Here is a 14,969-nt window from a genome sequence, read left to right on the forward strand (position 1 = left end):
TGTCGGTGCTGGTGTCGGTGCTGGGTGTCGGTGTTGGTGTCGGTGTCGGTGTCGGTGCTGGTGTCGGTCTGTGTCAGTGTCGGTGTCGGTGTCGTGTGTCGGTGTCGGTGTGGTGTCGGTGTTGGTGTGGTGTTGGTGTCGGTGTCGGTGCTGGTGTCGGTGTTGGTGTCGGTGCTGGTGCTGGTGTGTCGGTGTCGGTGCTGGTGTCGGTGTCGGTGTCGGTGCTGGTGTTGGTGTTGGTGCTGGTGTCGGTGTTGGTCCTGGTGTTGGTGCTGGCGTTGTGTACCTTGGCCGTGTCAGCACTCTCAGCCACCAGATACGTAAAGCTGATGTTCACCAGGTCTGCATCGCAACAAATGCAAAATATCCTTCCGTCCAGCTCGTTTTCCGCTTTTCCCACTGCCTCCAGCGCAGACAGTAATTTGGGATCCTTCCGCAAGAGAAAAAGAAACGGATCAACATCAGCTCAAGGCATTATTTTAGCTCACAAAAATGTCAATTGCACATTGGGAAAATAACCACGGCAAATTTCGGCTGAAATTGCGCAGCAGGTTTTGCAGTGCTGCACAGGAGAGTCGCTGCCTCACAGTGCCGGACCCAGGTTCGATCCCGGCTACGGGTGCCGTCTGTACGGAGTTTGTACATTCTCCCCTTGACCTGCGTGGGTTTTCTCCGGGTGCTCCGGTTTCCTCCCACTCTCCAAAGACGTACAGGTTTGTAAGTTAATTGGCTTTGGTAAACACCATAAATTGTCCCAAATGGGAAGGATAGTGCTAGTGTGCGGGTATCGCTGGTCGGCACGGACTCGGTGTGCTGAAGGGCCCCTTTCCGCGCTGTATCTCTAAAATCTTACTAAAGTAAAGACGTAGAGGTATAAATTATTCTGAAGTACTGTAGCGATCAAGGAGACACAAAGATCTGCAGATGCTGGAATCTTGTGTTGAACACAAAGTACTGGAGTAACTCGGCAGGTCAGGCAGCATCTCTGGAGGAATTGCCTGATTGTTTGGGTCGGGACCCTCCTTCATCCTTTCCTTAACTTCTACCTTAACCACTTATGTTTTGATCGAAACTCTCTCGTATTTCTCTGGTTGACCAACACAAGAGCGTTCACTGCTTTCTTGTCGAAACAAGGAACTGCAGATGCCGGTTAATACGCATAAAGAACACAAAGTGCCGGAGTAACAGTTTAGTTTAGCTTAGAGATACAGTGCGGAAACAGGCCCGAGATCCACGCACACTAACGCTATCCTACACACACACACACATACAAAGGACAATTTTTATATTTACCAAGCCAATTTACCTACAAACCTGTACATCTTTGGAGTGTGGGAGGAAACCGAAGATCTCGGAGAAAACCCTCGTGGTCACGGGGAGAACGTACAAACTCCGTACAGGCAGCACCCGTAGTCGGGATCGAACCCGGGTCTCCGGCGCTGCAAGTGCTTTAAGGCGGCAACTCTACCGCTGCAAAACCGTGGGTCAGGGCAGGTCAGGCAGCATCTCTGGATGAACGTGAAGAGATGATGTTTCGAATGGGGATGCTTCAGACTGATTGCAAGAAAGGAGACCTTCTTCACAAGGATAGTTTTCTCCTGTGTCTCACCAACCTGAGATCCCAACGGGGACAGATGTAGAAACAAAGAACTGCAGATGCTGATTAAGACACAAAAGGACACAAATGTGCTGGAGTAACTCAGCAGGTCAGGCAGCATCTCTGGAGAACATGGATAGGTGACGAAGGGTCCCGACTCAATAAATGGGAAGGATCATACATCCTTTTCAGTATCTTACGTTTACTGTAGTTCAGAGACATTGCGTGGAAAAAGGCCCTTAGATCCATTGAGTCTGTGCCCACCTTACTCTGGTTCTATGTGTAGGAAGGAACTGCAGATGCTGGTTTAAATCGAAGATAGACATAAAATGTTGGGACAGGCAGTATCTCTGAAAAGAATGGGTGACGTTTCGGGTCGAGACCCTTCTTCAGACTTACACTAGATCTATATTATCCCAGCTTTTCCAGAGATGCTGTCTGACCCATTGTCACTCCAGCACTTTGCGTTCAACACAGCTTTCTTGTGCTTCTCATGTGGCATCACCAACCCCCCCCCCCACCAGCTTACTTTGGAGTAGAAATTTACCCTCTATTGTATTCATTAAATGCACAATGCAGTAATGCACCATTAAATGCATGCCACAAAGGAACCTTTAGCTGCGAGCGAGATCTACTGGAATGAGTGGGCTCGGAAAGCTCACAGTATCCTTTGGTTGGTCTTTAACCGGGTCCAGACTGTTCTGTCCAGTTCTGGAATGTTCATTCCAGAACATTCCACAGGACACAAGAGTGCTGGAGTAAAGGGCCTGTCCCACGGGCATGCGACTCCATGCGGCAAGCGCGAGCTAACCAGAAGCGGGGGCCGCGCGGAGGTCGAGTGAGTGACATGAAGTGCGGGCGAAGTCCGCGGGAAGTTCGCGCGTGACGTAGGGCGTTGAGGTGGCTGCGGGCCGGCAGGCCGTTGCCGCGCAGAATTTTTGAACACGGTCAGTTTCTCGGAGCCCCGTGCGATGTCGGGACCAGCTCCGCACAACTCCATACGGCTCCGGCGATCGAAGTGATCGATCGATGCTAGGCAGCATCTCTGGAGAACAATGAATAGCTGACGTTTCGTGTCGAGACCCTTCTACATTCCTCTTCCCATTAGGTCCAGACCCGAAACGTCATCCATCCATGTTTCTCCAGAGATTGACACAAAATGCTGGAGTAGCTCGGCGGGGTCAGGCAGCATCTCTGGAGAAAAGGAATAGGTGACGTTTCAGGTTGAGACCCTTCTTCAGACACTCCAGTGCCGCAGCCTGATCTGTTGAGTTACTCCAGCACTTTGTGTCCTTTTGCATATTAAACAGCATTGGCCGTTCTTTGTTTCTACAGAACACCCTTCCATCCAGACCACATTCTTTTCCAACTTTCTCAGATGCACAAAACAGTTTTTCAGAAGAAAAACATTTGCATTTTCTAAATGGATTATTTTAAGCGATGAAGATGACAATTTTGACTAATTTCACCCACCCACTGAGTCATTTAATTCACGCCCGATCTAGGTTCAATACTCAAGAGAAAACGGTCACAAAGGAAATTCTTACCTTGCGGATATTCCCATATCGAATGCTGTTGACCATGGAACATTCCAGCACTTGTCCTTCCTTAAAGAAATACCAAAATTATGCTCCAGTTCACAACTTTCCATCACGTTAAACAACCATTTTAATTATTTACGGCAGCACAGTAGCGCAGCGGTAGAGATACTGCCTCACAGCGCCAGAGACCCGGGATCGATCCTGACTACGGGTGCTGTCGGTACGGAGTTTGCACGTTCTCCCTGTGACCTGCGTGGGTTTTCCTCCAAGATCTTCGGTTTCCTCCCACGCTCCAAAGACGTACAGGTTTGTAGGTTAATTGGCTTAGTGTAAATGTAAATTGTCCCTGGTGAGTGTAGGACAGTGTAAAGGGCTTGTCCCACTTGGCAATTTTTTTCGGCGACTGCTACTGTTATTGACTGACGTACCAGGTCACCGAAAAATTGCACATTTGGAAAATAACCAGGGCAAATTTGAGGTAGCGAGGTACAGTGAAAAGCTTTTTGTTGTGAGCTTGAGTTTGTATGTTCTACCTGTGACCGTGTGGGTTTCTCCGGGTGCTCTGGTTCCCTCCCACATTCCAAAGACGTGCGGGTTTGTAAGCTAATTGGCTTCTGTAAACTGTTCCCGAGTGCGTTGTCTGCGGAGGGCGCTCAGCATCGCCAAGGACTGCTCGCACCCCAACCATGGACTGTTTAACCTCCTACCATCCGGGAGGCGCTACAGGTCTCTCCGTTGCCGAACCAGCAGGTCAAGCAACAGCTTCTTCCCGGCGGCTGTCACTCTACTCAACAACGTACCTCGGTGACTGCCAATCACCACCCCCCCCCCCCCGGACACTTATTATTATTTATTCAAATCATTTGCTATGTCGCTCTTCCAGGGAGATGCTAAATGCATTTCGTTGTCTCTGTACTGTACACTGACAATGACAATTAAAATTGTCTGAATCTGAATCTGAATCTGAATCTAGGATGTGAAACAGGGATAGCGTGATCGTCGCGGACTCGATAGGTCAAAGGGCCTGTTTCTATGCTGCATCTCAAAACTAAACTAAAGATACTGAAAAGGACATATGGCCCATTTCTTTGACAATTTGACAAAAAAAATTGCGATATAATAGATTTCTTAGTGACGAATAAAATTGACTTTGAATATATTAAAATGATTTTAATTTAAATTACTTTGCTCTAATTATTTTAGTTTATTGTCACGTGTACCGAGGTACAGTGAAAAGCTTTTGTTGCGTGCTAACCAGTCAGCGGAAAGACAATACATGATTACAATCGAGCCATTTTCCGCATTATCATCGTGCGACTATTTATTTTTAACGCAATGGGGCATTATAAATGTACAAAATAATATCATATATCATCTAAAACATGTTGACAGGGAAGGGAAAGTTGTTCGCCCAATGTTGAAATATAAACTGAAATACCTTTCCATCACTTTTCCAGGTGAGGAAGAATCCAAATTCATCCACTTTCACAAGACAGTTTGGTTCGAACACAGACGGTTCCTGTTGGAAGAACAATTTTGAACAATAAATCAGTCGGGAACTACAGCTCCACAGAAGATATGTTGACCAGTAAAGACCTGAAGTTGGGTATGTATCCCAAACAGAAGTAAAGCTATAGGTGGACACAAAATGCTGGAGTAGCTCAGCGGGACAGGCAGCATCTCTGGAGAGAAGGAATTGTTGACGTTTTGGGTCGTGACTCTTCTTCAGTCTCGACCCAAAACGTCACCCATTCCTTCCCTCCAGAGATGCTGCCTGTCCCGCTGAGTTACTCCAGCATTTTGTTTCTCTCTTCGGTGTCAACCAGCATCTGCAGTTCCCTCTTACACAGAAAATGAAGGGAAACTGCAAACAGTGGAGGGAAAGAAAGCTACATGCAAACAGTTTCTGGGAAACGGACTCCCTGATCACCCAACTCAAAATTTGGAATTTAAAGATACAGTGCGGAAACAGGCCTTTCGGCCCAACGAGTCTGCGCCGACCAATGATCACCTTACACTAGCAGCATCCTATACACTAGGGACAATTGACAATTTACAGAAGCCAATTGACCTACAAACCTGTACGCCTTTGGAGTGTGGGAGGAAACCGGAGCACCCGGAGAAAACCCACGCAGTCACGGGGAGAACGTACAAACGTTGTCAGCGTTTGACAGCGCCCGTGGTCAGAATCGATCCTGGGTCTCTGGTGTTTTAAGGCAGCAACTCTACCACTGTGCCACCGAGCCATCATTGGTTAATGAAATTCAAAGACAAATGTTTCTATTTTTATATCAAACTTGGGTTGTTTTCTCTGGAGCATCAGAGGCAGAAGGCAGATCTAACAGAAGTATATAACACTTGGAGAGGCATAGATAAGAGTAGTCAGTCAGAATCTTTCTTTCCCAAGGGTGTAAATGTCAAAAACTAGTGTGCATAGCTTTAGGATGAGAAGGGGATAGACAACAGACAATAGGTGCAGGAGTAGGCCATTCGGCCCATCGAGCCAGCAGCGTCATTCAATGTGATCATGGCTGATCATCCCCAATCAGTACCCCGTTCCTGCAAACCTCCCCGTATCCCCTGACTCCACTATCTTTAAGAGCCCTATCTAGCTCTCTCTTGAAAGTATCCAGAGAACCTGCCTCCACCGCCCTCTGAGGCAGAGAATTCCACAGACTCACCACTCTCTGTGTGAAAAAGTGTTTCCTCATCCCCGTTCTAAACTAAACTGGCAACAAGTCACCAGGGAAGCCTTGCTTCAACTGCCCCTGTTGGGCAAACATAATGAAACAAAGCTTTTCACTGTACCTCAGTACACGTGACAATAAAGGAAACTAAACGAGACTACATCTGGATCCTTTGAATAATGCCTGGAACTCTATCCGACACAGAAGCAACAGTATTTTCAGCTCGGAAATCAATTTTATTTATTACTAGCGATCCATTTGTATAGAACGTGCCACAGATTGCAACCTTCCCCCTTATTTCATCCCATTAGATAAGCAAGTAAGTAAGTAAGTAAGTTTATTGGCCAAGTATTCACATACAAGGAATTTGCTTTGGTGCTCCGCCCACAAGTAACAACATGACATACAGTGACAGTTACAAATGACTCAGAAAGCACTAAACAGTAATAATAATAAAACATTAATGATAAAACACCATTGATCAAGCATGTGAACCAACAAAATACCAGATCAAAGGGAGTCTACAGATTTTTGACTGTTGAGTAGAGCAACTACTCGTGGATAAAAACTGTTTTTATGCCTGACTGTGGCAGCTTTGACAGTCCGGAGTCGCCGATAAGGTCAAATCTACTTTGGAGGGGTTAATAACATTTTGTTAGACATAATGAAGAACATAGAACGGTACAGCACTCAAGCAGGCATTTTGGCCCACAATGTTCGTGCCAAACATGATATCGAGATAAATTAATCTCATCTGCCTGCAGTTGATCCATATCCTGTCATTTCCATGTAGCTAGCTAAAAGCCTCTTAAAATGCTGAGTCTTAAACACGTAATTCTTATCGCTGGTGTCTATTAATGCATTATCGGTTCTCTGTAATCGCCGCAGATTTCGGCACGGAAGGCGCACTTATAAATGAGAGATTTTACAATTTTTCAGAAATTATTTTGCAAATATTCTGTAGTTTTGTCACATATTTATCACTTCAGGGTTAAATCTTACCTCTCGGTGAAAAGAATGCAATGTTTCACCAACGTAACCCACAAGGACTATTTAGATGTTCGTGCCCCTTAGTTCAGTTTAGTTTAGAGATACGGCGCGGAAACAGGCCATTCGGCCCACCGGGTCCGCGCTGACCAGCGATCCCCGCACATTAACACTATCCTACACTGAATAGGGACATGTGACGCAGGAGAATGGGGTTAGGAGGGAAAGATAGGTCAGCATTGATTGAATGGCCGATTAGACTTGATGGGCCGAATGGCCTAATTCTGCTTTTATATCATATGAATTACAGCAAAAGAGGGTCTGGAATACTTGCTAGAATTTAGGAGATTGAGGGGATCTTATAGAAACTTACAAAATTCTTAAGGGGTTGGACAGGCTAGATGCGGGAAGATTGTTCCCGATGTTGGGGAAGTCCAGAACAGGGGGTCATAGTTTAAGGATAAGGGGGAAATCTTTTAGGACCGAGATCTCTGGAATTCTCTGCCACAGAAGGTAGTTAACGCCAGTTCATTGGCTATATTTAAGAGGGAGTTAGATGTGGCCCTTGTGGCTAAAGGGATCAGGGTGTATGGAGAGAAGGCAGGTACAGGATACTGAGTTGGATGATCAGCCATGATCATATTGAATGGCAGTGCAGGCTTGAAGGGCCGAATGGCCTACTCCTGCACCTATTTTCTATGTTTCTATATCACAGATATCAGTACCAAATGCAAATATGGCAGTCCCATCAAGATATCAAACTGGAACTACAGACAATAGACAATAGGTGCAGGAGTAGGCCATTTGGCCCTTCGAGCCAGCACCGCATAAAGACATCTTGAAAACTTTGTGGCATTTACATTAGAGGGGACAATGGCTGAGACTCAAACTCACGTACAAACAACTGCTGTGATTCTAAACAACAAGTATTTGTCTAGTTACTTTAACACGGGTAAACAGGGGCGGATATAAATCAATGCAAAATCGATGCACTGTTCTGGAATTAGTATTTTAGCCGACATTTCAATTAGGCTGAAATTGCAGAAGCTAGCTGAAAGATTTGAAGGTGTGCATTTGCAACAATCAATAATTTAGACCAATTTAAAATTAATTCCTGGGATGCTCAGAACTCGGGTCCATTAAGGTTTAATTGATAATCCTGCTTTTGACAAGCGCGCAGCCATTCATTACCATTACCATCCCAATCATTCTATTAGCTGGCCTTTTTTCCCCCAGCGTGCAGGCAAAGATGGGAAAAGTGGCCTCAGTGTAGAATTATTCCGAGCGGAAAGCTTGGAAGCCAAGGTTAATTTTACCCAACAAATACCCCTCCTTTATTACCCACCAAAGACTCTGATGATTCCTGATTCCCGGGATGTCAGGACTTTCATATGAAGAAAGACTGGATAGACTCGGCTTGTACTCGCTAGAATTTAAAAGATTGAGGGGTAACCTTATAGAAATTTACAAAATTCTTAAGGGGTTGGACAGGCTAGATGCTGGAAGATTGTTCCCAATGTTGGGGAAGTCCAGAACAAGGGGTCACAGTTTAAGGATAAGAGGGAAGTCTTTTAGGACTGAGTTGAGAAAAACATTTTTTACATAGAGAGTGGTGAATCTGTGGAATTCTCTGCCACAGAATGTAGTTGAGGCCAGTTCATTGGCTATATTTAAGAGGGAGTAAGATGTGGCCCTTGTGGCTAAAGGGATGGAGTATGGAGTATGGAGAGAAGGCAGATACAGGATACTGAGTTGGATGATCAGCCATGATCATATTGAATGGCGGTGCAGGCTCTAAGGGCCGAATGGCCTCTACTCCTGCACCTATTTTCTATGTTTCCATGTTTCTTTGAGAAGTAACATGCGAGAAGGACGTTGGTTTAGAGATAAGGGCAACCGATCCTTATGTCAAGACTGTCTGAAGAATGGTCGCGCCATAAAACCTCACCCTTCCCTTCTCTCCAGAGATGCTGCCTGTCCCGCTGAGTGACTCCAGCTTTTTGTGACTATCTTATGTCAGGACTGACGTGGTTTGGTTCCTTTACATCAAAGATACTAATCAGAACATCTTGATTAGTGCGGGCGTCAGGGGCTATGGGGAGAAGGCAGGAAAATGTGGTTAGGAGGGAGAGATAGATCAAATCTGAGGAAGGACATTATTGCCATAGAGGGAGTGCAGAGACGGTTCACCAGACTGATTCCTGGGATGTCAGGACTGTCTTATGAATAAAGACTGGATAGACTTGGTTTATACTCTCTAGAATTTAGGAGATTGAGAGGGGATCTTATAGAAACTTACAAAATTCTTAAGGGGTTGGACAGGCTAGATGCAGGAAGATGGTTCCCGGTGTTAGGGAAGTCCAGGACAAGGGGTCACTTATTAAGGATAAGGGGGAAATCCTTTAAAACCGAGATGAGATGAACTTTTTTCACACAGAGAGTGGTGAATCTCTGGAACTCTCTGCCACAGAGGGTAGTTGAGGCCAGTTCATTGGCTATATTTAAGAGGGAGTTAGATGTGGCCCTTGTGGCTAAGGGGATCAGGGGGTATGGAGAGAAGGCAGGTACGGGATACTGAGTTGGATGATCAGCCATGATCATATTGAATGGCGGTGCAGGCTCGAAGGGCTGAATGGCCTACTCCTGCACCTAATTTCTATGTTTCTATCAGCCATGATTGAATGGCGGAGTGGACTTGATGGGCCTAATTCTGCTCCTATCACATGACCTTATGATTGAAGTTGAACTCAAGAAACCAACCAAGATACAAAATCAAAACCGACAGGTAGCTGTGAGGGAACACTGTATTATCATTGCAGCCTTCGAAATAGATTAAACCAGAGTCTCGAATGCTGTCGGGTGGACAAGAAACTGGACTTAACAATATTTGAAAGGTAGCTGGATTTATTCCCAGAATCATAGCCTATATTTGTTCCTCATTCAACAGCACCCAAACAAATAACCTGAACAATACCACGTCACTGCTGGTGGCACCATGTTACATGAAAAATAACTGGAATAGCCAGAATACAAAAACAGGGATGTAATGCTGAGGCTCTATAAGGCGCTGGTCAGGCCGCATTTGGAGTATCGTGAGCAAATTTTGGGCACCACATCTGAGGAAGGATGCGCTGGCCCTGGAGAGGGTCTAGAGGAGGTTTACAAGAATGATCCCAGGAATGAGTGGGTTAACCTAGGATGAGCGTTTGACGGCACTGGGCCTGTACTCGCTGGAGTTTAGAAGAATAAGGGGGGGACCTCATTGAAATGTACAGCATATTCAAAGACATGGATAGAGTGGTTGTGGAGAGGGTGTTTCCACTAGACTAGAGTCTAGGACTAGAGGCCGCAGCCTCAGAATTAAAGGACGTTCTTTTAAGAAGGAGATGAGGAGACATTTCTTTAATCAGAGGGTGGTGAATCTGTGGTATTCATTGTCATAGAAGGCTGTGGAGGCCGAGCCAGTGGATATTTTTAAGGCAGAGATAGATAGATTCTTGATTAGTGCGGGTGTCAGGGGTTATGGGGAGAAGGCAGGAGACTGGGGTTAAGAGGGAAAGATAGATCAGCCATGATTGAATGGCGGAGTAGACTTGATGGGCCGAAAGACTTAATTCTGTTCTTATCACTTATGACCTTATGAACATTAGATGTATTGCCTTTGCATTGAGTAATATGGCACGGAAACTGCCCTTTGGGTAAACAATATTTTTCCCAGATGGAAATATTAAATTCAGGAGGGAATAAAGGGTGGCCGATCTGTGGAATTTATTACCATAGAATGTTTTGGAGGCCGTCAGTGGATATTTTAAAGGCAGAGATAGATTGATTCTTGATTATTACAGGTGTTATGTTGAGAAGGCAGGAGAATGGGGTTAGGAGGGAGAGATAGATTAGCCGTGATTAAATGGTGGAGTAGACTTGATGGGCCGAATGGCCTAATTCTGCTCCTTTAAGGTGAGAGGGGCGACAACTAATACACAGGGCAAGTTTATTTAATATGATGTGGTGGGTGCCTGGAACGTGCCGTAGGTAGTGGAGGAGGCAGATGTGACAGTGGCATTTAAGAGACTTTTGGCCAAGCAGATGGTTATGCAGGGAATGGAGGGATATTCAAGATTCAAGATTCAAGATAGATTTAATTGTCACATGAGCCAGATGGCACAGTGTAATGAATTTCCATACAGCCATACAATAAAAATAAACAGGACTCAACACACTATAGAATTTAACACAAAACATCCCCACACAGCAGAATTACAGAGTTGACGTGGAAAAGCTTTTCCCACTGAGAGTAGGGAAGATTCAAACAAGGGGACATGACATGAGAATTAAGGGACTGAAGTTTAGGGGTAACATGAGGGGGAACTTCTTTACTCAGAGGTAGCTGTGTGGAATGAGCTTCCAGTGAAGGTGGTGGAGGCAGGTTCGTTTTTATCATTTAAAAATAAATTGGATAGTTATATGGACGGGAAGGGAATGGAGGGTTATGGTCTGAGCGCAGGTATATGGGACTAGGGGAGATTATGTGTTCGGCACGGACTAGAAGGGTCGAGATGGCCTGTTTCCGTGCTGTAATTGTTATATGGTTATATGTTATATGGTTATATGGAATCAAAGTTCCCCACTGTGTGGGAAGGCACCAAAGTCAGTCTCTTCCTTCACTGTTCCCCGTGGTCAGGGACTCCCCGTGCCCTCCCCAGTTGCAGCTACGGGCGGCCTGATGTCCAGGACCGCTCGCTGGGGTGATACAAGTCCGACGTCGGGGCTGCGGGACGTCCTCAGCGGCGTGGACACCAGAGTCGGCCCCCTCCTACCGGAGTCAGCGGCTTCCAATGTCCGTAGGCCGCGCCGGGTGGAGACTGCTGCTGGAGACCCTCTGCAAGGCGCCCCAGGACTCCACGATGTTGTTCAGCGCCTCCCGCGTTGGAAGCTCTCCGCACCAGAGCTCCATGACATTGGAGCAACGGCTCAACGCTCCGGAGCTCCAAACGGCGACCCAGGTAGACATCGCCCGCTCCGTGGTGACTCCAGCGCTACGCCGCCGCTGTAGCAGCCCTGGTCCGGTTCCCGGTCCCCGGCAGGAAAGGCCGCTCCGATCCAGCTGGTAGGCCGGTATGGATTGTAGTGTGAATCTGTGGAATTCCCTGCCACAGTGGAAGGCAGTGGAAGCCAATTCACTGGATGATTTCAAGAGAGTTAGATTTAGTTCTTAGGGCTAATGGAATCAAGGGGATATGGGGAGAAAGCAGGAACGGGTGACTAATTCTGGATGATCAGCCATGATCATATTGAGTGGAGGTGCTGGCGCGAAGGGCTGAATGGCCTATTCCTGCACCTATTTTCTATGCTTCTATGTGCAGATATATACAAGTTGATTTTGGGCATCATGTTCAGCACAGATGATGTGGGCCGAAGGGCCTGTTCCTATTCTGTACTGCTCGACGTTCTATTGGCTGTACATTGTCTACTTCCTTTGTCTCTTAACATTTGGCGTCTTAACACTACAAAGAAGCTCCCATGCATCATAGAGGTATACAGCATGGAATCAGGCCCTTCAGCCCAACTCGTCCATGCTGACCAAGACTCCCATTTGCCCTCGTTTGTATTGTATTGTTGTATTGTATATCTTTATTGTCATTTCCTGAGTATTCACATACCGAGAGGAAACAAAAAAACGTTGCTCAACCAGTGTCCATTCCGTGTGCATTAAAAATAAATAGAAATAAAAATACATATATCATGAACAAATTTAACACCCTACTAAACATTCAACAGGCGTTTGGTCCACATCTCTCTAAACAGTTCCTATCCATGTACCTGTTCAAATGTCTTTTCAATATTGTTCTTGTACCTGCCTCAACTATCTCCTCTGGCAGCTCGTTCCATACACTCAGTGAAAAAAGGTGCCACTCAGGTTCCTATTAAATCTCTCTCTGCTCACCTTAAATCTATGTCCTCTAAATATACACATTCAGAGTATTGTGTTCAGTTTAGGTCACCCTGTGATAAGAAAAATGTTAAGCTAGAAAGGATGCAGAAAAGAGTTACGGTGATGATTCCAGAGTTCGAGGGCCTGAGCTATAGAGAGAGATTGAGCAGACTCGGACTTTATTCTTTGGAGCACAGGAGGCTGAGTGGTGATTATATGGATGTCTACAAATTCCTGAGAGGAATAGATGGGATAAATGCACAGTTGTTTAAGGAAGAACTGCAGATGCTGGAAAAATCGAAGGTAGACAAAAATGCTGGAGAAACTCAGCGGGTGAGGCAGCATCAATGGAGCGAAGGAATAGGTGACGTTTGGGTCGAGACCCTTCTTCAGACTGATGTGGGGGCGGGGGGAGGGGGGTGGGGTGCGGATGATGAAGAAAGGAAGAGGCGGAGACAGTGGGCTGTGGGAGACTAGGGTGGAGGAGGGGAAGGAGGGATACAGGGACTACCAGATATTGGAGTAGTCAATGTTCATACCGCTGGGGTATAAACTACCCAAGCAAAATATGAGGTGCTGCTCCTCCAACTTGCGGTGGGACTCACTCAGGCCATGGAGGAGGCCCAGGACAGAAAGGTCGGACTCGGAATGGGAGGGGGGGGGGGGTATGAAGTGCTGAGCCACCGGGAGATCAGGTTGGTTATTGCACATTTACCCATAGCAGGGGAATCAAGAGCAAGAGGACATAGGTTTAATGTGAGGGAAAACTATTTTATAGGAACCTGAGGGACAACTTACCAGAGGAGGTAATTGACTTTAGAGGTACAGCATGGAAAGAGGCTCTTCGGCCCATCGAGTCCGTCCATGCCGACCAGCAATCATGTATGTACTTGCACACTGGGGACGGCACGACTGTGGGGTGGAAGACCTCTTCCACCCCTGCAACGGACTGTTCCAGCCGCTACGGTCAGGCAAACGCCTCCGTTGCCATGCAGTGAGAACGGAGAGGTTGAGAAGGAGTTTCTTCCCAGAGGCAATTCGGACTGTAAACGCCTTTCTCACCAGGGACTAACTGTACAGAACGTTTTTCCTTCTATTATTTATTATGTAAAATAATATGTGTGTTATGATTGTGTTTATAATTTGTTTGGTTGTTTTGTTGCTCCGCGAGCATTGCCACTTTCATTTCACTGCACATCTCGTATGTGTATGTGACAAATAAACTTGACTTGACTTGACTTGACTGTAATCATGTATTGTCTTTCTGCCGACTGGATAGCAGGCAATGAGAAAGCCTTTCACTGAACCTCGTTACACGTGACAATAAACTAAACTAAACTCAACTACTGACGTCAATTTAACTTCTCAGTAAATGACTCCTGCTTTGCATCAGTCATCTGAGAAATTTGCTTATCTACTGATGCAAAACAAGAAACTATTTTACTTCAAAATTTCCATTTACGGCTAAACCCACCGACATTAATCCTTGATAAGTGGTTCCTTTGTTCCTAAGATCTTTAGTCTCTGTAATCCTGTTAAACTGGGTTGATAACATTCTCGAATGATGTGCCATTGAACTTCGCCACAGTATTTTTCAAATTTCAGGACGCATTTTAACATCCGTCCGCTTTGAAGATTCAATGTTGTTAAGAATTTTAGGAATGCTTATTGATTTTCTTGGAGTTTCACTGCTCCTCTTGGGCATTCACCCTTTAGCCTGCAGCTCCTTCCTGCACCGTTTAGTTTAGTTTGGAGATACAGCGTGGAGACAGGCCCTTCGGCCCACCGAGTCCGCACCGACCAGCGATCCCCGCACACTAACACTATCCTATACACACTAGGGACAATTTTACATTTGCACCAAGCCAGTTAACCCACAGACCTGCACGTCTTTGGGGTGAGGGAGGAAATCAAAGGAGAAAACCCATGCAGGTCATGGGGAGAACTTGCAAACTCCATACAGACAGCATCTGTAGTCAGGATTGAACTGGGGACTCTGGTGCTGTGAGGCAGCAACTCGACTGCAGCCCTTTAGGGATGCCATTTTACATGAATAGATATGATGAGGTTTTATAAGATTTTGCTTAGGCCACATTTGGTCTATAGCATGAATTTCTAGCCACCCCATGGGGAAAGATAGGGTGGCCAGACTTTGGAGAGGGTGCAGAGCATGATGGCTAGATTAGTGGGTACTATAGGGTTGCCAACTTTCTCACTCCCCAAAC

General features: G+C 46.0%; 1 protein-coding gene across 7 annotated transcripts in view; it reads right to left on the minus strand.

The window, feature by feature from the left end:
• The window catches only part of LOC129699284 (1-phosphatidylinositol 4,5-bisphosphate phosphodiesterase beta-4), a 524,489-nt gene that overhangs the window by 249,764 nt on the left and 259,756 nt on the right, over positions 1-14,969 (minus strand). For all 7 annotated transcript variants that reach the window (XM_055638946.1, XM_055638944.1, XM_055638943.1 and 4 more), the window contains 3 exons: positions 4,577-4,657; positions 3,145-3,204; positions 287-430 (listed from right to left, as the gene is read on the minus strand). In XM_055638946.1, coding sequence (XP_055494921.1) covers positions 287-430; positions 3,145-3,204; positions 4,577-4,657 — 285 coding nt within the window. The remainder of the gene's footprint in view (positions 1-286; positions 431-3,144; positions 3,205-4,576; positions 4,658-14,969) is intronic.

Source organism: Leucoraja erinacea, chromosome 8 (assembly GCF_028641065.1).
Source record: "Leucoraja erinacea ecotype New England chromosome 8, Leri_hhj_1, whole genome shotgun sequence".
Classification (NCBI taxonomy): domain Eukaryota; kingdom Metazoa; phylum Chordata; class Chondrichthyes; order Rajiformes; family Rajidae; genus Leucoraja; species Leucoraja erinaceus.